Raw genomic sequence first — 24,374 nt, 5'->3', positions numbered from 1 at the left:
TCTTGTATTTTCATTCAAACTAGAAAGAGTCATTTCACCAAAAATAACAATCTGACAATTTTTGTAAGCTGTGTTTTGCATAAATGAGATCTTCCTACAAGTGAGATGGAAGCCCTGCTAAGCAGATATCCAAGGAAGGGATAAAAAATGAAACAGTATCTTAGAAAACTCCATATTTAAATTGGCTTAGATATCTGTCAAACATTCGGTCATTTTTACAGGGCTTTCCTCGCGTTTCCACACAAATGCCTTCCAGAGTGTGATGTTCTGTGTTCTATATGCCTGTTTCATTAAAAAAACCCTAATAAAATATTTACAGAAGTGAAAAATGTTTACTGCATAATGATCAAAGCATTTAAAACTCATCTAACTTTTCAAAATTAATTTCAAATATGAATGTAAATGATCAGAACTGGCTATTCAACTTCTCATTTGAAAGATCATTTCACTACATTACTATTGTAACATAACTGATAAAAATACAGCTGTGACTTAAAAGTACAAAATTCATAATAAGAAAGTTTTCTTATACCATTCATAGTAATTTTCTTAGTTCTTTATCACTAGCAACAAAACAGATGCAATGAAAAACTTGAGTGATATTTTATAAATTTTCATCAAATGACATACTGTCATTTTGAGTCACATTTTCTAAAGTATTATCAATTATAGAAAACTGCAGCTTTAAGAGGGTTCTAAATGAACCATGGGCATACATTATTTAGCATACCTTATTAAAAACATCACTGAAACAGTTCTTTATTTATTGAGGCTGGAAGGCAGTCCCATGGAGAGAGATGATCTAGGGGTTTGGGTCTATGGCAAGTCAACAGTGTGTGCTGGCAGCCAGAAGGGCCAACCATGCCTTGGGGTGCATCAAGCACAGCACTGTTGGCTGGTCGAGGTAGGTGACTGTCCCACTCCATACTGCACTGGTGCGGCCCCACCTCAAGTACTGTGTGCAGTTTGAGGGACCTCAATTTAAAAAGGACATTGAATTATTGTGTCCAGAGGAGGGCAACCAAGACAGTGAAAGGTCTCGAGACAAGACATAGAAAAAGCAGCTGAGGTCACTCGGCTTGTTCAGCTTGGAGAAGGGAAGGCTGAGGGGTCACCTCATCACAGCCTGCAACTTCCTCAAGGGGGGCAGCGGAGGGGGAGGTGCTGGTCTCCTGTCTCTGGGGCCCAGCGACAGGACACAAGGAAACGGAATGAAGCTGCATTGTGGGAAGTTCAGGTTAGACGACACGACAAGGTTCTTCAGTGAGAGGATGTTCAGTCACTGGAACAGGTTCCCCAGGGAAATGGTCACAGCACCAAGACTGTCAGAGATCAAGGAGTGTCTGGATGATGTTCTTAGTCATATGGTTTGGTTCTAGAAAGTCCTGTGAGGAGCAGGGAGTGGGACTCCATGATCTTATGGATCCCTTCCAACCTGAGATACTCTATGAATTTCTTCAATTCTTTATTAAATGGCATTTTTCTGTAGTTCATTTGTGAAAAAGTAGACAATGTACCTCATTTAATAAAGTTCTTTGGTAGAGATAACACATCTGTGAAATTATCATGAATACTTTCACAGATACATGCTTTGGATATTTTGGAAATGGTTCATATGAGCAGTTAGTTACATGATTTTTTGAAATAGGATTTTAAAATTATCATTTTAAAACATCTCACTGACAAAAACCTAAACCCAAGCCATATTATATCAATGCCAAGATTAAAAATAAATTTTAGTATGAAAATGCCAACTGTCAAGCTGTTAAACTGCCAGATTCATAAAGAGTAAAAACATCACTAAGTGTTACAATGGTGTAGCACTACATGTTCATCAGACAACTCATTGATCTAATCTAGTTCTAATTGGCAACCAGCTCTTTAACCATCAAAATATTCACTTCTACTTCTTAATCTTCTTTAATATTTTAGGTTTTTACATACTTTATTTTGAATAAGTAAAAGCCAACACCTGTGCTTCTTTTCACTGTTTAAAAAATTAGAAAATTGTCAGAAGGTTGGGGGTTTTTTTCTTCTTTGAAGCCAGATGTACTGCATCCCAGATAAGTGCTCTAATCAGTTTGCCTCCCTTTCTCAATTTCTTCTCTTGCTGTTGATCAACTTCATATAAATTAAATACTCATTAGATCATGCACCTAAAATGACTTTTTCTTTCTCTCTTCAGGGTTTTCAGAGGGCACTTCAAAATAATTTGGATTGCTCTCTAAGTAGAATGGAATTTATTTTGTTAAATTTCAGAAATTATTGTGTTTTGGGAAAACAGTGTCTATTTTACATATATTAAAAAGTAAGATTTCTCACTTCAAGGTAATAGTATGTACAAAATAAATTTGCAGAAATTGTGGCAACTTGTGTAGGCACCTGTGGGCACCCATTGCAGCTGTAGCACTACTTTGAACATTTTTGCTTTGACGTTTCAGTGAGCTCAATTTAAGCAGACCCCAGCAGGGTTCTCCCGTAGTAATAGGCCCTGACAATACTGGACTCAGTGGGGTAGTCTTGTGCTTCTTGGGCCTTGAGATTGGTGCATTTTTTCTTTGTAAACATCGTGCTCTAATTTAATACCCTTTTACAATTCTTATGTATTCTATCATATCAGTTATGTATACAAAGACCAATTTCCAGTCATCTGCTCTGCAGAGGAAATCTGATCTATTAGTCAACAAAGTTATAAATTTCAAATTTGACAGAAATAGTGATGGACAAACTATTTGCTAACCTGGCAGAAAAGTTCAGTTATTAAGTGATAGTACATGCTTGAGCTAACTAAACCAAAACACCAACTCTGCCACCTCTTTCATGCAGAAACGGTCTTAAGAGAGGACAGCTAGATTAAGAAGTTAAAAAATTAATCAAAAGTCTGTAATCTCACACCCTCTCCCCCTCAGAAATAAAAGATCAGTCTTCTGGCTATCTTGTAAAGGCTCTCTTCTTTTTCAATTAATTATCCTAAGATGTTTTCCAGTGATATGATAGTCTTTCACTTGATTATATATTTGTATTTTAACACTGATCATGATCCCTTAAAATAACAGTCTACAACAAATTAACAGTAAAGCCCCAATTTTGAAGCAAAAAGTGAAAAGGAAAAATTATTTGAGGGCAAATTAACGACTTGCAGATTTTACATGTATTTTTTTAATAATTAGGAAAGTTAGTCTAGCTATTCCTAGAAGTCTACATGCAGTTATGAAATTCTTCATCTTTTTCGAACTGACCATGAGCTTTTCGTACATTTGTACTGACTCATTGTATCTTCCTCTGATGACAACTTTGCTTGTGTTTCTAATGGCCAGACTGAAGTCCTGTTTTTCATTATTTGACTTTACCATATAATTCTGGGTACCCTCACTATGTTTTCATTGTACTCTTAATCTCATTTTTCACTTCTAGTTCCTGTCTTACAAACACCTTTTTGCACAGATCCAGCTTTGATCTGACATCTTTTTTTTATCTGATCCCTCCATACCTACTGATACGTGTTAGAACAAGAATATATAAACATAAATATCTGTATGTGTAAATAGATATATACTTACACACACAGAGGAAAGAAAACTTGCAGCTGTGTCCATATCACTGTTGGATGCGGTGTGACAGTCAGTCCTGCGCTACTGTGTAAGAAATTATTCAGTGTATCCTATCTGATTTTCCTGAAACACTTCTCTGACTTTCTATTCGACCAGTTACAACGAGCTTCGTTTAAACTTCACCTCAATGTAAACATTTCACCAATTCAGATTATTCTGAAAGTGAACGAAATTGCTCAGGCAGGAATCTGCCATGTAACTCTAAAAGTTAAGATTTGGAAAAATATTCTCACTTTATTATGTAACTGTAACATCAATAAGAAGAATTGTTGGGATATTTTATTTTTCTTTTTCTTTATTTCTTATGTGTATATATATATATTTAAAAATGGATAAATGATGGGATCAGGGCATTTTTTTTCTCCTCCTTAAACTTATTAGATCATATCCATCTGAACCTCAGAGGCTCAGAAGAAATTACATCAGAGAATTACTTGCTACATCAGAAGGTATGTATAACACCAAAAACTTCACTCTCTGTTTACTATATGTCTCAAAAATATAATCTCTTAATCTCTGCATTTAGTTTATATTACTCTATAGTGAATCATAAACTCTTTATCCTTTCTTCCTTCATTTATTCTAAGAATACCTTCTTGATTGTGTATTATTCACAAAAGTATTTCTCAAATAAAACTTCTTAAATCTGGAATCTGATTAATTATTACTTGATCTGTTTGGACCTTTTTGACACATGGTATCTTTTACTGGCTTGTCATTGTTATTTTTTCTTTGTTTTCCCACCAATAATTGGGTGTCTTTCTAAATTCTCAAAATTACTAAGAATTGAGAACTTAATTATAGAAAGTTCATTTAGAAGTAGTCACATATCATAAATGAGCTACTGGTGGAGTTACTGCAGAGAATGAAATTAACTTTCAAATTTTTCAGACTTGTACCAACCACACAGTAATTCAGTCTCAAGACAATGAAGGTGAATATTTTGTGTGACACTATTATGGTACCCAAGACTGAAACAACAAAGATCCTTTCCATTCAGAGGACAAAGCCAGAATAACTTAGGTGAGTCAATGATTCTCTCTGTCAATTTTTGTAAGCCACCTATATGACTTTTTGCAGAAACTCATGGTAAACTTCTCGGTTAGCTTCTACTAAAAGAGAAGTCCATGGCTGCTCTTACTTACCACATGGAAAAATAGGACTATTTTTTGACTTCTCTTTTCAGAATTTGCCTTTGAACTTTTCTTTGGGGGCTGTTTTCTATTTTTGGGAGGGACTGTTTTTTATCATTTCCAGTTTGGAAGCTGCCATATTTTCACACACACAAAAAATCATAGTTGATTGAAAGAAAACAGAAAAAAAAAAGATAAAGTAAATGTCTTGACAGTGAAATTATTAAACTTTCTAAAAATGTCATTCACTGCAGCTTTGATTTCTATCAAATGAATTTTATTTCTATCAAAAGAATTAGAGTTCATTCTAACCCATAAATGATCCGCAGTACAGTTCAGCTCCACCACCCTCCGCATGGCTGTACTCTATAAAGGGAGAACCTCTGAAATTGATTAGCAGCCAAAGAAACAAAACAGCACGTACAAGAGTCTATGCTGTCTACATCTTAATGGCTTAATAATTCACTAGGATGTTTTTTCTAACAGAATCAGCATTTGTACAGTTAGATAATGTATAAATTACTCAACACCAGCTTCTTAATATTCATGAAAATATTAAACAACACAATTGCAGAAAATAGTAATTTGCTAGCATCAACAAAAATAGGGAAACATACCAGAGAGAGCAAGGTTGTTATGATTTTTTTTGTGTATATAAACCATGTAGCTTCACTCTGCTATATTCTATTGCATGGATGCCATGAAATCAGTTTACAATGCCCCCCCCCAAAAAACCCAACATCTGGAAACAAAACTGTAACAAATGGTGCTTTCATGGAAAAGACCAAGGTTCTTAGAGAAACAATAGGGGAACATTTGGAAAATGAATGGAAGGGGCTACCTCATGCATTTCTTCCAGACCGATAAAATAAGGAATGTCTAAAATCCATCATCAAACCCAAATTCCACGTGAACTCTAAAAGTCCACTGAGGCAATGCCTCAGCTCACATAAATCACTAACTGTTCAATAAGGGTGGGGTTTATGGTTCTAATTTCTTGAAAGAAAGTACAGATTTCTTTGGATTCATTTAAGTTTTATATGTAGATTAGAACTCCACTTGAGTTTTTATTAATAGGTTAAATGCAAAGAGTTACAAATTATGAACAAAATTTTGAAAAAAATTATGCAACAAACACTGCCAAACTGGACAGTACCTGTAGAAACAGGCAAATATTTAGTAGACACTGACAACACCATGAACTTATGACATGTATTTTTTTCTGAAACCTGTTTATTACCTCTTATTAGAAAGATTAAAAAAATCGAAGATCATATAACTGAAAGGTTAGAAAATTTCTGTTTTCCTCCTGTTTTGAAGCACTAATAAAAAAGATCTTTTTTTGTACTGATTGAAATCAAACAACAAACATGACCCAAATCTGTTGGGTTTGGGGTTTTTGTTGTTTTGTTGGGGTTTTTTGGGTGGTGCTGGTGTTTTTTATTATTATTACGAACTCCTGCATTTGTTTTGGAGCACAGAAATTTACAAAAATATTTCTTTGCTGTGAGGAATTACATTGTCAGACCCTTCAGTCACAAGAAACCTTTATAAACTATAACAAAAGACAACAATCACCCTTTGTTGCCCATCCACATGGGTACTAATAATACTTCCAAGGGAGAATTTTAGCAGTAAAGGATGACCATAGGGCTTGGGATTGAGGTGAAAAGCATAAGAGACCAGATGAGCTCTCCTTAATGGAAAAGGAAAAGCTCAGGCAGGATCATCAGATTCCTGCAGAACCACACTTGACTCTAAAAGAAATGAGGACAGCAGGGATCTGCCTGGCTGAACAGGGCAAGAGATTTGTTGAACTAGTGAGGAGAGCTCTAAACTGAATTTGTCAGGGATGCAGGCCAAAACCCTCAAGTAAGTGGTAGAACTGGCCCAGGGAAGAAGCCATGCGACAAGGCAATGAATGTTTCTCTCCCTCCTGCTCAGAAAGTAATATGACTGGAATCCCAGATGAAGTGCCTGTATACAGAAATGTGCTGCATAGGAAGCAAACTGAACAAATTGAAAGGGTATGAATAGTTACAGAACTGTGGTGTCATTGTGATTACAGACACTTAGTGGGACAGCTCACCTGACTGGAGGGCTGCAATGAATAGACACGGGCTCTTTGGAGAAACAGCAACGAAAGGAGAGGCTGCACCCTCCCAAGATCAAGTAAGATCTTGAATGAACAGAGCTCAGCTACACCACAGGCAACAAACTCATTGAGCTCCTGTGGGCTAGAACAAGAAGGGGAAGCCAAGAGGGAGATCATTATGCTGAATATCTGCTACAGACCACTTGATCAAGAGGTATTCAAAACTTTTAAACAACTAGAAGTTTCCCAACAACAGGCTCTGGTTCTCATGGGAAACTTTAACCATCCCAACATCTGTGAGGATGGCAGCATGACAGAGGGCAAGCAATTCACTAGATTTCTCAGTTCATTGGGAATAATGCAGGCACTGGACAAGTCAACTAGGAACAAAGAACCATTCACCTAAGTGACACACGTGAGCCGAAGATTCTAAGGGAAGTGTGGAAGGCAGGTAGTAGAATAAACTCCTTGGACCTCAGCAGAGAAGATTTCAACTTCTTTGTGAAGTGACAGACAGGCTCTTATGGGCCGATGCCTTGAAGGGCTACAGGGCTCAGGACAGCTTGTTGGACTTCAAGGGTAGCTTCCTCAAAGCTCAATAATGGTGCATCTATTTCTAGTGCATAAATGTGTATGCATGGCAGGAGGCTGCTGGGTTTGAACATGAAATGCCTGAGTGAGATTTTTTAACTGAAATACCAAATACAAATAACTGAAATACAAATACATTTTTTTAAAATGTACAAACTGTGAAAGCAGGGACAAGCTACTTGAAAGGAATATGGAAGTGTTGCTCAGGAATGCAGGGATAGAAGGAGGAAGGTTGAAGCTCAGATGGAATGAAACTGGTGAGTAATGTTAAGAGTGGCCATTCTAGAAACCATTCTGTAGGTGTATCAACAACAAAGAGAAAATGAAGGATATGGTGGCCTGCTGTTCAGTGGGGTAAGTGACCTTGTGATGAAGACACGAAAAAGGCTGAGGCACTCAGTGTCCCTTTGCTTCTCTCTTCATTAGCAAAGACTGCCAATTCTCAATAACATGCAGAAGTTTTGGGAAGAAAAATAGTAGCCACAGCACAGGAGAAACTATACAAGGAACTACAGAATAAACAGGATATGTACAAGTTCGTAACAGTATGTAAGTTCATAAGTGTACTTAACAGTATGCACATCAGGGTTCTTGGTGTGCCACAGTGTGAGGTTGCTCTGTGTCATCTTTGAATGATACATGTTCAAATGATTCGAGTGACAATCAAGGGTGATTACCAATGACTGGAAAAAAGAAAATTTTTCATTTCTCATTTAAAAAAAAACCCAAGAATCTTACCAACTGTATATCTGTCAAGTTTACCTCAGACCTCCAGAAAATTATGTTGAAGGTGTTTATGAAAACCATTCCCAAGCACACAAAGGACATAAAGGTGAACAGGAACAGGCAGCTTTTGTCGATGCAAATCATCCTTGGCTACCTGAATGCTTTCTTTGATGGAATGATTTAGCCTGAAGTTAACAGATTTTTCAGAACGCTGTTCCCCGCTGTATCCTTGTAGACAAATAGAGGGCATACAGACTCGATGGGTGGACTATTATGCGAGTGAAAATCTGCCTGGACCATCTGGCTCAGACAGCAGAGGCCAACTGTTTAAAGTCAAGGTAGTGGTCAGTGACTTGCGACACTGCCCAGGGATTCAAACTGGGGCTGAATATGTATAGTAACTTCACCCTGAGCCTGGAGCATGGGATTGAACGCACCCTGGCAAGGTTTGCAGATGGCACCCTGAAAGGCAGGGCTGTCATTCAGACAGGCTTTGATGATAGCCTTTGAGAAAAGGCTTCAAGAAGCTGGAAGAATGACAGGAATCTCATGAAATTACAGAACAAAAATGCAAAGTCCTATACCTGGAACAGGATCATCCCATGCAAAAAGTATTTGCAAGGTGGCAGCTCTGATGAAATGACCTGAGTTCCTGGTGAAACACAAGTGGAGTCAGTGGTGTACTTTGCACCATTGAAGGCTTACCTCCTTATTGGGTTGCATGAGCAAGAACAGAGCCAGAAGCTAAAGAGAGAGAGTTAAAGAATTCATCTACTTGCCACTCAGGAGGTCCCATATGAAATGCTGTGTCCATTTTACGGTATCCTAGCACAAAGGAGATATTGACATTGACAGAGTAGAACAAGTGCAGAGAAGGGCCACTAAAATGGTTAAGATGCTGAAGAACATATGTATGAGACTCAAGAATGAGGAAAATGGATTTTTCAGCCTGGAAAAGAGGAAGTTATGAGAAAATCTAACGGTGCTATTTAGTTTAGGAGAGATGAACCATAATCATTTTATAGGTCCACAACAGGAGAACAAGAAATGGACAAATCTGTAAAAAGATAATTTGAATTGGACATGAGAATGAGGGCAGCTATGCGCTAGAACAGGTTTCCAGAGAGGCCTTAGAAACTCCATCCATAGAGATACTAAACTGTCAACTGGGCAAAGCCCTGAGCAACCTGACCTTTGGTTCATAGCTTTGAAATTGTCAGTGCTTTGAGCAGGAGTTGGACTCAAAGGGATTGGATCACCAGAGGTCCCCTTCAAGCATTGTATGGTTGAAGATTTCAAACTTCTCCTTCCTGATGAAAAGTTTCCAAAAGAAGAAACTTCAAAAGCATTTACCAGATCCTGCCATCAAATTGATATAGCAATTGCTACATAATTGAAAATGAATAAAGATCAGCATATAATATCTACCTCTGAATGTCAGCTCTGGAGAGTCATTGCTTCTGAAATGTGATTACAGTTTTAAATGGTGCAGATCTTTAGTCAGTACATTAGTACATTTACATTCAGAAAGTAAAAAAAAACCAAACCAAACAAACAAACCAAACAAAACCCCCTTCAAAATAAATTTATTTAATCTGCCATTTTAATATTGTCTTAATATTTTTAAATTATTTCATATCTACATGTTTACCTCTGCAAAAAGGAACTGGAAAATCCCATGATGCGCCATTTCCAGGACTCACAATACATGTCAACATGGCATGGCCTTCTAGGATGTACCCAGAGATACAGCTATATCGGATTTTATCTCCAATGTTGAATCTTGTTCCATGAAGTACTCCTTTAGGTATTTCTCCTGGGTTGCCACAAGTATGACTAGGTAATACTGTCAAAAGAAAGAAGGGAAAAGTTTAACAGTTAAGACCTGCAAAACAAACAAATAAATAATTTTTAGTATTTTTTAAAACAGTATCCCTTATACAAAAGTCAAAATCAGGCTATGCAATGTATTTTCACAACAGATATCAGTTTGTAATACACATCACTTTCAAAGCTAATTTCAAACTCAGTTCTTTGTTTAACAGTCCTTCAGTTAATTACTTTACAGATTTATTTTCAAATAAGGTATCCTATAAATCTTGCTGTTTCTCCCCAAGCTGTGAATGAAGTAAAATAATGTTTTATTTAATTCTTTTTGGTAAATATTGCATAAATATTCATACAACTTCATTATGGATCCAGGCAGTAGAAGATACTTTATATACAGTTTTCATTTTAATTATTAGAATAGCAATTTAAAAGTACCCAATAATTAACTGGTCTCTGCAGGTAAATTAAAATCTAAAGTATACATTAAAAGTTTGATTTTCTGCTTATTTTAAAATTACCCCAGGTTCTAGAAAATAAATTAAGTCAATCTTCGTTAACAGAAACAGAAAATTAGAAAGAATCAATGCCTAAGCAGTGACTTTGGGCTGATATGAATGGACATCTTGTTTTCTTTCTTGTTGCAGGAAGTCACTACCATCTGTAAGAATTAATTATTTTAAAGAGATTGTTTTAAATAGTTATCACTTTAAAGATGATACTCCTCCACCTAGAAAAAGCAAAAGTGTGTATTGGGGAGGAGGAAAATGTAAATGCTTTTGTTCTTAATTTCATATGAAAGTTATTAATGGCATGCCATTCCTTTCATTGAAGTAGTACAAATTAAAATTGTTTTATTTCCTTTAGAGTACAATAAATAAGTGCAGGAAGTTGAAATATGTCAAGAACAGCACATAAAAGATAAGTGTGTTCATCAAAGAAATGGTAGTCTGAAAACCTCACATCTAATTCAGGTATCATTTCAGAAACTTCATGTTTCATGAACAAATTCTTTCATCCCATACTTCTCTGTCTTCACTTTACCCACCTGTAGAATAAACATCACCATACTAACCTTACTAACCTGCATGTTAGGAGGATAAATTGCTCAATACATGCACATCCTCAGAGTGTTGTAAAGCATTATATCAATATATCAATGCTAATTAAGCCCATTATACCATGCAAGTTCAATTATTGAATGCCCACCCTTAATTCATTACTCAAACAGTTAGTCACACTGGCATTTAAATGTTCATAATTATACTAAAGTTACAACACAAATTATGTAGGAAAATTTCAAAAAGGCAAAAAAACCATAAAGCTAAAAAAATAAAATGGGACAACACTTTCACTTACAATATCCTTTTAAGAGAAAAATCCCCAAATCTACAAATATTAACAAGGTAACAAAAGCCACATAACACTCTAATGAATGATGAGTTAGATAAATGCTCTACCAATGCTGCAGATCAGAAATCTAAGAATTCTGTGCATCACACATAAAGGTTGCTCAGCGAGTAGCTACCAAACCCAGAAGCAAACAATATGATTCCCAATTTCTTTTGTGCTGTTTCAGCAGCCTTAACAGAATAGGGTATTTATTTAGATGTACGCATTCACATTGGAAAGAGAGTCAGTGTTTGATTCATATGTATGAGACTAAATACATATCAAATAAAAAAAAAATTGATTCTAAAACATCAAAATAATTGGAATAAATAAAAAAAGATACCAATTTACATTCCAAAAACTTGGCAACAATAATCCATTATATGCTACAGCATATACTGCTATATGCTATTGTATGTTTTATAGCACTACTAAAAATGTTACTTCTCCCTTGGCACAATTTTCCCTTTTGCTGCTTTGCTTTGGTAGGTTAATACAGGTAATTTTGCAGGACAAGTCAAACAAAAAAAGATGTATGACATGCTTTCACATAGGAGAATACCTGCATTTGAATCAAGAATCTCTCTTCCTGTTATTTTCAAATAAAAAGATTTTAAAAAAAAAACTTTAATATAGTTTCATCATAAGATCTGGTGTACACAGCAATATTTATACAATCCAAAACTCAACATTTATTTTTATGAGTGGGTGTTCTAGATAGAAAAAAATGCAGTATTCAAAGTACTATGATTTTGATAAACTGCATTCCCAAGGAAAACACATCACAGCAAATCTACATCTGCCATATACCTGACAACTGGCACTGGCTAACTGTTGAAATTGTATAGCAGCAAATCAGTCTTCTAACTGTGTAGAGAAGGTCTCCTACAATATGACTGCCTCTTCTTACCACTATACCTGTCAAGAACCCCAGAAAAAATGAGACTTGGCATCCTGAAACTGGCACACATTTTACCGCAACCTCCTAAAACCCAGTAAAAGATGAGTGATCTGAGAATGACAGCCATGTTCAATAATAGATTCAATAGTTCACAAAATTTCACCTCTTGTCAAGATCAAGCATTCAACGACATTATTTATGTGCTTTTCTAAAACTTTGATTGAAGTATATTGAGGTAGCCACACAATTTCATCTGCACAGACTGTACTGGTTTTAGTCAGTACCCAAGATGAATTATTTGAAGGTTGCTAACAAAATAGTTTAATCTTTGGATTATAAGAGTTCTATCTGACCAAAGCTATATCATATACAAAGGTTACATGTGTCCATCAAGCTTTAACTTCATTGCCAAGTTTTCAGTAAAAGACCCATATTTTTTCTATAGTAGACCTATTTTGAGGTCTATTGTCAATAGGATTGAGAATCTGCAGTCACTTCCCAGAGGAAGCTCATAGAATCACCAGTGTCACAGCATCTTTCATTATCAAGATGCTTATTTAATGAAATAATTTGATGTTCCCTATGTGTTGAGAAGAATTATTAACTATACTACAGAGAAGCACTGAAGGCAATAGATTTTTTACACTGACCTAACATTAAAGTATTCTCAGATAGTGTGCTCTTATGCCATTTTTCTTCACTCAAGTCCTTCCCAGGTTTTAAAAGAAAATACTATAGTGTTTGGAAAGGGATCTGTTTAGCCTTAGTATTTTAAAAGCAAAAATATGTACAATGGGAGAGCAGAACAGATCCACCTACTAATACTTCCTCCTTAATAGTCTATCTTCACCATTACAACAGACATACAAACCTGTGGGGACTTCACTTCTTAGCACAGATCAATCTGGAGCAATGTGCAGTAAGATTTATTCATGAAATTAAAGCTAAAAGATAGGCCTTCCTCATATATTACCTGTATCTTTCTAGACAGTTAAAATGTTTGATAATTTCACAGAATCAAAATCCATAATGCAATTCATTACAGAAATAAAATTTCAAAGGTTTTAACTCACTATTTTAACTATCTGCATGCTATACATTTATTTTTTTAGAAAATAATTAAAAACATCATAATCTATGAGCTAAAACATAACACTAATCTTCATGACAACAGTGTCAAAATGCTACCACAGCAGGACTGTAAAGAGTTGTAGAGAAATGGCACAATTTTTAGTGATAATCAATTAATTAATTATTAAGTTATTATAAATTAGTAATTAATTAAACGTTGTTAAATAAACTCATATTTACAAGTTATTCTCAGATAGGCTGTCTCAGATCATTTATTTACACAGCCTTTACTTACTTACTTAACTTACTTTACTTACCTACTTACTGTAGTACTCTTTCTAAAGCTAAACTCCATATTTATTTGCAAAAAAGGCCCCTTGAAAGCATATTCACAGCACCTTAAACATAGTAATCCTTTGCTTTCACTTATGCAGAGTTTCCTTGATTTTGTTGGAGACTAGATTTCACTACCTACGCCTTTCTGATTTATCATAACAGAGAAATCACACAGAATTAGACAGCAGTTGTTGATAATGAAAAAACCCCAAAATATAAATGGTAGCTGTCATTAAACTGAATAAACCTTTGAATTATTATTTTATTCCAAATAAGTCTTCTTACTATGATTATCACACTAGAGTGCAAGAGTCTTTAAATACACAATAAGCAATGCCTATGTTTTTCCCATGTTTACTTCAAACCCATCATGTCAACTGCTGCCAACATAATGTCCTGTATTCATAAGATGGTTTTGTACTTTTGTTTAAAAGGTCAAGTTCAAAAAACATACTTTCTAATACATTCTGAAGGTTTTGAGGTCCCCGGAACGCCAAGTCCTATTAATTTTTACCTGCGTAAGGCATCTAGATTTGAAATCAATTATAAAACTGTAAAAATTAACTTCCCTGCTTTTGCTGAAAGTACTATTCAGAGGCTCAATCTGACAATGATGTCAGGAGAACATGATGGAGTTATTTTTTTTTCCCCTAAGATCTCACGATCCTAAACTAAATTGCAAAGATTCCCTAGAGGCCTTAACAGTGAAAAGCTCACACAGCTTATTTCATTTAAAGATAACAGTTTCACCCTTCTGTGAATCAGTTGCCCAGCTCTTATAGGCCAGTGACACACATGGTAGTTGGAACTTGACAGCAACAATTCAAAGAGAAGCTTAATTCAAATTTGGAAAAATAGGAAGGGCAAAGAAGAAAGGAAGGACCAAGATGCACGTTTTCTCCTTCATTTATTTTGATAGCTTTACAAGACTCTACACATGTACATCTTATTTGCTCTTTTTTCCTGTTCTTCATGAGACAACTGGAAAAGTTTTCCATATTGCACCTAAGTTCAGTCAAATACAAGCTTGCCTACTTTTTGCTGTTCCATAGTCCCTTTATTACAGTCCCCCATGTGTTTCCTAACATCACGTTCTTACACTGGTGGCCACAGACAAAACAATACACAATGAAAAAAGCTTAAGTTAGGAAGAAGTCAGAAAATCCCTTGATATTGGACAGCCTTGGAATTCTAATACTGGGAGGAATTTCAGAAGCTCTGTGGAGATAATCAGGGTTACCGAAAATTTCATGGCCTATGCCAAGATGGTTAACAGGTGTAATGCACAGCCCATGACACCCTGTTCACATGGCTACATTAAGTATGTACTTTGTGGTTTCATGCATAAATAGAAGATATACAGAAATCTGTATATTTCCAGAGGAACAGAATAAAATAATTTTTGAGGAAGGTAATAACTACACGCGTTATGAAACCAGAACAACAAAATATGGTAACAAATAGGACAGGAGAAAATGCTAGATTTTCTTGCAAGAATGGCACTAACACTAAAGTCTCTGCTCCAATTCAGAAAAGCAGCTTCATTAGAAAAGGCACTCAGGGAAAAAAAAAAAATAATAGCATTTCAATCTACTGAACTAAAAGTGCTGTACTGAACAAAAGATGGACTTAGATACTTATATGTATATACATGTAAAGCTATTTTCCAGTATTTTCATAAATCTGTTCTAGAAATAATATAATGCATTTTTTTAATGTGTAATAATGAAATTTGCTTGGAAAAACTAATTCTAAAGAATTCTAAAGAATTCTGTATACCTGTACTTGCCATTTCTACATCAAAAAAGACTACAAAATCAATATATTTAATTTTTTTTTTTAAGTTTCTAATGTCTTACATTAAACTCCATTGCAGTACATTTTGACCTTTCTTTTTTAAAATAATTCCAAATATTGAATCAATTGGAAAGCGGGTAATATTTCACTGTCAATTTATTAAAAAACTTTGCCCTTTCTAGTTCCAGAAGCTATGTACAATGAATAGTTAATTGATCTACCAGCACTGATTTCCACATTAGTATTGAACACTGTAGATGCATGTCGGTCATTTGTTAGAGGACAGTACCATGACAGAAACTGTACAATCCTATCCTTCACAAAATTCTTCTTTATTCTCAAAACCAGCATGGCCTGCTAACTTGCTTTCATGGATATCACACTTTGTGGAAAGCGAAAGAGATGAAAAAGCTAGAGCAGGTTGCTCAGACCATGTCTGTTTCAGTTGTTAGTATTTCCAAAGGTGAAGACTCCCCAGGGTCTCTGGCCAACCTTTTGCTGTGTATGATCAACCTCACAGAAGTAATAAATAAATAAGTTTTAAATAGATAATTCTAAAAGCTTCTTCTTATGTTTAAACAGATTTTCCTGTATTTCACTTTGTGTCCATTGCCTCTTCTCTTGCCAGTGGCCATCACAAGGAAGAGTCCACCTGCATCACCTTTACCACTCCCCAGAAGGGACTTTACAGGCCTCAATAAAATTCCCCTGAGCTTTCTCTTCTCCAGGCTGAACAATCCCAGATCTCTGTCTCTCCTCAGGTCAGATGCGCCAAGTACTTAACATTCTTTGTCATCCTTTGCTGGCCTTGCTTCTGTATGTCCATGTCTCTTGCACTGGGGAGCCCAGAACTGGAAACACAACTCTAGGTGTGGTCTCACCAGTGCTGAGTAGAAGTGAACAACCACCTCCCTCAGCCTGCTGGCAGCAGTCTGCGTAAAGCAGCCCAGAAGACTGTTGTTCTTTGCCACAAGGGCATATTGCTGATCCATGGTCAACAAGTTGTCCCCAGGTTCTCTGCAGAGATGCCTTCTAGCTGGCAGCCCCCATCTTTCACCGATGCCTGGGGTTATTCATTCCCAGGTGCAAGACTTTGAATTTGTCGTTTTTGAGCTCTGTGAGATTTTCCTGCTCCTCCATCCTGTTTAGATCCTTTGGAATAGCAGCCAAACCTTCTGGTATATCAGCCATTCTTCTGAGTTCTGTATCACCTGGAAACTTGCTAGGCATGCACTCTGTTGTCCAACTCATTAATGAAGACATTAAACAGTACTGGGCCCAAAAAAGACCCCTTTTGTACTTCAGCAGTGATGGACCTCCAGAAAACTGAGTATCTTTTCCACATTTTAACTTGCAGTTCAACAGTAAGCTGGAAGAGCCAACATGGAGTCACTAAGGGTGAATCATGCCTAATCAATCTGATTGCCTTGTTTGAATAGAGGACTGGCTTAGAGGACTATGGGAGAGGATTGGATGTTGTATATCGTAACTTCAGCAAAGCTTTTGACAAGGCTCTCTGTAGTAGCGTTGTAACAGATCCAGTGGAGCATGAAATGGCAACTACGCTGTAAGGTAGGCGGAAAACTGGCTGGACTGCAAGGTTCAGAGTGTTGTGATCAGTAGAGCTCAGCTGGTAGTTAGTTGCTACTTGATTCCTCAAAGGTTCATAACACAGCTGTTATTCTTTAATAACTTTTATTGCAATCAGAAATGGAATGAACCCTCCTCAAATTCAGGATGACACCAAACCAGTGAGTAGTCCATACATTGAAGGGCAGGACTGCCATTCTCCAGGTTGTTGAGATACCTTTGAAACATTGTGACACAAATACTGAGAAATTAAACAAAGAAAAATGCAAAGTTTTGTCCCCAGGACAGAGTAACACCATGCAACTATATAGTGTGGTGCCAGCTGGCTGGGAAGCAGTTTGGCAGAAAGGGAAATGGCAGCAGTGTGCTCTGGCAGCAAAGACAGACAACTGCACCTCAAGCTGTAGAAGAGTAAAAGAGCATCCAGCAGACCAAGGGAAATTATTCTTCCCCTCTACATTGTGCTTCTGAGTCTGTGGCTGGAGTACTGTGTGCTGTCTGAGACTTCCCAGTACAAGGACAATAACATACCAAATCAAGCTCAGTGGAGAGCTACCACAATGGTCAGGGTTGGAGCACTTTTCCTGTGATGGGGGACTAAGAGAGCTGGGCTTGTTCCACCTGAAGAAAAGACTGCTTTGGGAAGGGGGAATCTTCATACTGTCTCCATATTCTTTGGGAAAGCACAGAGAAGACTTTTCTCAAAAGTGCATAGCGACAAGATGGGATGCAATGGATGCAAATTGCAACAAAGGAAATTGCATGTAGAACTTAGAATGTTTGGGTTCTTTTCCAGCTTGAGAACAGGAAAGGATTAAAGTTGCCCAGACAGATTGTGAAATCTGGCCTTGGAATGCCCAAATTGCAACAGGACAAGGCCCTATGAAACTTCATCTAACTTGGTCCTTCTTTGGTGTAGGTGAGTCAGTATTAATCAAAAAACCACCAGAGACCCTTCCCAGTGTAAATCAGTCTATGATTCCATCTTCAGAAAATAATCATAAAACAATTTTATGTATAAATTCTAATATTTAAAAAGCCCCCAGTATAATAAAGATAAGGTGAAACCATATAATAAGAAAAATAGTTAAAAGGAATGCCTCCCACAGGAAGCGTAATTCCAAAATTACTCTACACTGGTACTAGCAGTAAATTATTTTTTTCTCTATATAATAATTTTGTTATGATATTTAATAAAGGCTTCTGCGAAAACTCAATTTTTAGTCTATTTAGTGTATATGTATCATACATACACACACACATACGCACATTACATTAGAACAGTAAGCCTTCAGTTTGAATGCCTCCAGTTTTATGTTTTTTCTTAAAAGTTCTCAGGATTTCTCCAAAACCTCTTCCAGCAGCTGACATGTCAGAATACAAATCTGGCTCAATACACTGATCTGAGCTAACTATTAAACTGGGTGGGGGGTGGGGGGGGAGCAGAAGAGAAATATACATCGAATTTTCACCTTTATTCCCCCCGCAAAAAAAAAAAAAAAAAAAAAAAATGAAATGAGCAAAATTTCCACAACCCCAGAGCTATGAAAAATCATGATCAGAAATTACTACTAGAAAGTACCAAACATTTGGTCATTTGCACATGTGCACATACACAGAGCCATGCAGACACACAACTCACCTTGGAAGCTTTAGTCTGCAAGTTATCTAACACTGAAAATTTGCATCCTTCTTAAAAATAATTTCATAAGAAATTAATGCAATTTATTTTAGTGTAGGGGTAGGATGAGTTCACTCACAGAAACCAAAACATACAAAATACAAGTTCCTCTAATACCTAATAATTAAGCCATATTTACACTTCAAGGTGCCAAACATAGCACTCGAGAATCTACAGAGCACAGAAACGCAGAGTGACACATCAAGTATGGCCCACTATTTATCTGTTGGCAACTTTTTTGTTCAGACTTGTTTGGCCTATTTGAGATTTTTAAGAAAAACAACCAACCCAACAAAAAAACCACAGTGTTATCAGCTTACACAAATAAAGCTGTTATGTTTATTATTGTTAGCTGAGCAAGCAGAAACCTGTAATTTCACAGAATCCAAGGATAAGAGGAAATCTGTTCCCTGTTATGTGTTCATTTCTGCATTTGTGCACTCATAAATCATTGCAATATTTTCTGGATAAAAGAATTGGATCATATCACTTTTGAAAGATACAGCTTTCTTGTTTTACAAGCATTTACCCAACTGTGTCTGTCTGTATCTGAGGATGTGCAAAATTGTATTGGATTGCACAGCTATGAAAATCATTTGGGAGTATGCAGCAACTTTGAAACTCTAATACATCTTCCACGTTGAGATTGATATTTTAATTTTCTTGTGCAGGTAATAACGAAAGATTGATGGATTTTATTTTTAGTGTGTTTACTTTTATTATAAAGTATGTAATAAATGTCTTGCTGTTGGTTATAAGACCATAAAAGTCAATATTGTACAAACAATGCCAGAAAACTATCAAGTACAAAGGCAATTTGAAGTTAAAGCTAAAACTTTCTATTACCTCATACTTATTTTGCCTCAGATGTACTACACACTCTCCTAGATGAGCTGAGATCAGTGAGCAATATTTCTAGATTTTGGTCTTCTCCTCTTGAAACAGGAGAACGGGCAGAGCATGACAGTCGAGGCTGAGGCTATAAAAAGCATTTGTGGCTGTGCAAAATTTATAAATGGAAATTTTGCCAGCTACCAGATATAGAAAGTAATTAGTCATATTCTAAAAAATATCAAAATCATGCTTTTCCACCTCCTTTAAAAGGTTCAGTGTGTTCTATGGTCTGTCTTAGTTTGTTAGTACGACCATCACAAGTGTGTGCAACACCTGCCCTTCTCATTCTGAGAAAGACCATGGTAACTTTTTGGCAATGAAGCAACTCCTGTTTACTCAGCTATCCTTCCACAGTGTTACTTGCAAACTGTCAACATAAAAAATATAATTGGAAAACTACCTCTAGCTCACCACTTCATGTACAGTAACAAACAAAACCAAGCAAATACCCTTTTTAACAAGACTACTTTTGAAGATCCCATTAGACCAAAGACCTACACTCAAGTCATAAAAATCAAATCCATCCTGTGCTTGAAAGCCAATAGGATAAGAAGGTAAAAATGACAGTATCTCTGTGTATTAAACAACATACTTATCAAACAGAAAGACAAGTACAGGAAACTACAAAGACCTTATCTGGAAGCCTGCATACAAATCTGATTCCCATGTTCAAATAAAAGTAATTCAATCTAAAGCAAATGCAGACCAGCCTTACTAAAGTGATCAAGAAATTGAAAGCTTTTAAGAGGATATTGGAAGATTTTTACAACTATGATGTGAGAAATGATGATTTCAATGCAGTCACTATGAAGACACTGGAAGGCAAACACCAGGTCATAAGAAATATTATACAAACTGAAGGTAAGAATGGGACAAAAATTAAAGTGCATGAATGAATCACAGTTGCAAGCAGGTTGAAAATGCTAAGTATTCTAGGCAAAACATGAAACTATTGGGCAGTTTCCATACAGTCCTATGGACTTAGGACACTGAGGGGAGTATGAATAGTCTGAAACTGACCTTAATTTATAAATCAATTTTAAATAGAAATGACTCCCTATATCTTAAGGAGCATGATCAAGGAATGCAGAAGTTACCTCATCCTGTCACCATAACTGGAGACAAAAGGTTTATGAGATCCACCTGCACACCTCCTATCCTGTCAGCCTGCCAACACACAGACATTCTGGTCTGACATTTCTTTTCACTGAGACATGTAAAACTGATTTTGACAGAGAAGGAGAAAGTTAATTGACTTTAGATTTTACATGGACTAGCACATTTTTTTCAAGATGGAAGACAGGAATGTAACAAGATACTTCTATCCTGATATATGATTGAACAAAATATATTGCACAATCAAGATTTTAATATTCTTGCTACTACTACAAAAGCAGTGGATCATGAAAAGATTGACATATATCTTATCCATGTATACACAAATTTTATAGAACTAGCAATCTGAAGCGTATTTTTTCCTAATTTTTTTTTCCCTGGGAACCCCTTGAAGAAAGAGTCTGTCTGACTCATACTGAGAATTATGTTACTAAGATGAGAGAACAAGTTTACACTTAATGAAAGCAGGACAACAGGATACATACTAAAACCGTGCAGCTGAATTGTGAGTTAAAACTGTTGGAGACAGATTTCACAATCAGATATTCTCTATATTGTTCACAACATTCCCTGCAATGACTGTAGCTATGAAATCAAACTGGATTTTGAACTATTAAGACCTGCTATACTAGGTATGGACAAACAGAATAAGGTATGAGCTTACCCTTCTTCAGGCTATAAAGTTGTAATCATAGGGTATACAAATATCCTAGAACGATTCCAAATTGTGTTTATCAAATTAATCCAAATGCTTTATGTTTCAGCAAAATACATTTAAGAAGAAAGATTCTTTAACTCTGAAAAGATAAAGCTTAATGTAAAGTACCTAATGTCATGTATTATTTGATAAATACTAACTGTGGAACACTTGTATGTACCACTTGTCTCAAGTCTAAGTACTTACAGGTCAGGGAAAGACTTATGGGACTGAAAGAGAGACAAGAAAAGAAGTAACGGCAGATTAAATTTGGAATAAACCAGCTTCAGTAATAGATAGATACACTACTGTTAATTTAACAGCGGCTTTTCTTCAGCTATCATCAGCTTGCCATCATATCTTCAGCTCCTTATTACTAAGGCAATATTGCTTAAAAAACACGTTTCCTCTCCTGCTTTCATTTTTCCTTTCCTATACCTTGATTTACTGTTTTGTCAATTTTACAGAAAAGCCATGACAACAAATTGCCCCAGCACCAGGAGTGCTCTCTGCTCTGGTTCAGGCCAACTTCTGCCACTATGGTGGCTTTTAACAAAGCTGGACTGTGGGCTCCCACAAGCTTTCCACAACTCTTCTCTTGCTCTTAACTCTTCGATAAGTGGCACTCCATTGCCACCAGAGACTTCAAACTTTGTATTGCTTACAAACATGAGGCAAATTTTTAACAGGAATTCACTATAGCATACAAGCCTCTTGTCTATGTTTGTAAATAAAAAAAAAAAAAAAAGAAAGAAAAAGAAAAAAAAAGAAAAAAAAAGAAAAGAAAAAGGAATTAGAGCTTGTACTTCGGTCCTGAAGACAAGTAGCAATGCAAAAGTCATAGCCACATAACTAAATTTTTGTGTGATGAAAAAAGGCTCTGTCCTGTCCTGTTCCCCAATTGACACTACCCTTGTGTTATCCTTGTCGTAACAGAAATGCAGAAGTGCCTTTTTCTACTTTGTCCCCACTTGTTCTTAAAAATGGCATCAGAAAGTTATTTAAGTTATGAAGGCTTTCATCTAGTTAGCATTTGTAGGCTCATACTTCAACAAGGGTGTTAAATAACTTACTCCCTGCTTCAGCAATATGGAAAAAGCAGTATAAGGGCAGGAGAAGAATCTACTATTTCAGAAGCTTTAGCTATAGGAGAATTATATATAGCTTGCATTCTGGCAAGTCCTCAGGTAACACACAATTCAGTGTGCAGCATTTCATAGATCTATATGAAACAGAATTTTTTGTACTCCACAGCTACAATCTGTGAAAGTTAACGTAGCCTTGAAGAAAATATTGATTTTAATGTGAGCTTAGAGAGGTGAGAATTTGTAAGTTTTCATGACTCAGATGACTTCATAGGGAGAAAGGATTCCCAAATTAATTGTTTTCATATGTCAGTGTCTCACACGCAACACAGATTTTCCATTTAAGCATCCATGGTGAGGCAGGGAGTGGTCTTTGAAACAGAAAATTCTGTCACCAAATCTTTGTTTACAACACAACAATATGAATTTTTATTGTTTATTTTCAGTGCTGCATTGTGCGGTCCTCTTGTTTATTATAGAGGTTTACACTACCAGTCTATGAATAAGTACACAGACCTGATCTGGCTTTGAAAAGAAAAAAGAAAAAAAAAAATCCTTCAAACACACATGTAAATGCATGTTTGGCACATGTTTAAGGTGAAGCAGCTAACATCCCAGCTTGATGGGAAAAATATAGATGATTTTGCAGCTGAGATGCTGGTTAGCTGCAGTGTGGGAATAAGAATAAAAGAGCTGCAAGAAGCAAACAGGTTCAGATACCAAAATGAACCACATTACAAAACCTTGATCTAAAGTTTCTTAATGAAACCTTACTCCTATAAAGTGAGTTCTTTGCATCGTAGTTAGAACAAACACCTGGTAAAAAGGCTCTTGCACAAATGGGAGGAGGAGGAGAAACAAGCAAGGAAAGAAGAGCAAAAATCTACATATGCACTTTGATTTAATGTTAATTGTGGCATCCTAATTTATCAGAAAAAGAAGAATTTTATGGACTAAATAAACACAAACTTAGATTTTTTTTTCTAATTTTTTTTCCTCAGTAAAATGCAGTGGCACCTTCAGAAATATAATGTACATGTTTTAGCACACATTTTTTCAGCTGACAAAATGGAATATGTCTAGAAAAAGGCTCCGTGGACCATGATGCAAATCCATCCTTACGTGGTATTATAATTGATTTTTTTTTTTTTTTTTTTTTTTACTTAAGTCAGTTTTGACATGAGAAACCTTACAAGCTCCTTCAGAAGGCCTTAAGCTTGAATCATGCCAAGCAGACGTCCCTGTAGATTCATTACAGCGTAAGCACTCTGCTAAGAATCCTGCTGCACTGATGGGATAAAGAAGCAGGGATCTAGGGAAAAATAGTTACTTAAATCCACTGCAAGCGTAAATTAAAAGTGTTGTGCTTCTTTTAAATGCTTTGTTTTATTTCCATTCAACATGAGAAGAAAATGACTCACAAAGTTGCATGATATCCCTTTAATCAAATATACAATTCAGAAAAAGTAAATTAAAAAATTAAACCCCAATTGTAAGAGCTTTTGAAAATAAAAATCCCTGGGATCACTCTGGAGGATGAAGATTATGATTTACATACAGCTATTATCTTATAGATGCTATAGAAACCAAGTAAACCTGCGCATGTGTATGTGAGAGTTCACAGCAGTTATTTGAAAGAACAAGTGAGAGCTTTTTCTTACACAAACGTTGTGGCAGCACAGAAATGAACCAGACATAGAGAAGTACTTTCAAACCTAAGTTACGGTGCATCTTCATCATTCAGTGGGGCAAGGCGAGAAGAGTTTCAAACTCACATGTACTTTAACAAAATACCGTGAAGCATGGAGAGAATGGTTACAGTTCTGAACAC

General features: G+C 36.1%; 1 protein-coding gene across 1 annotated transcript in view; it reads right to left on the bottom strand.

The window, feature by feature from the left end:
• Window positions 1–24,374, bottom strand: part of CSMD1 (CUB and Sushi multiple domains 1) — a 1,210,323-nt gene that overhangs the window by 630,273 nt on the left and 555,676 nt on the right. Inside the window, exon 4 of the mRNA XM_056344568.1 lies at window positions 9,808–10,002. Within this exon, the coding sequence (XP_056200543.1) occupies window positions 9,808–10,002 (195 nt within the window). The remainder of the gene's footprint in view (window positions 1–9,807; window positions 10,003–24,374) is intronic.

The sequence above is a fragment of the Falco biarmicus genome, chromosome 6 (assembly GCF_023638135.1).
Source record: "Falco biarmicus isolate bFalBia1 chromosome 6, bFalBia1.pri, whole genome shotgun sequence".
In the NCBI taxonomy this organism is placed as follows: Eukaryota; Metazoa; Chordata; class Aves; order Falconiformes; family Falconidae; genus Falco; species Falco biarmicus.
This window is presented reverse-complemented; position numbering and strand designations above follow the sequence as displayed.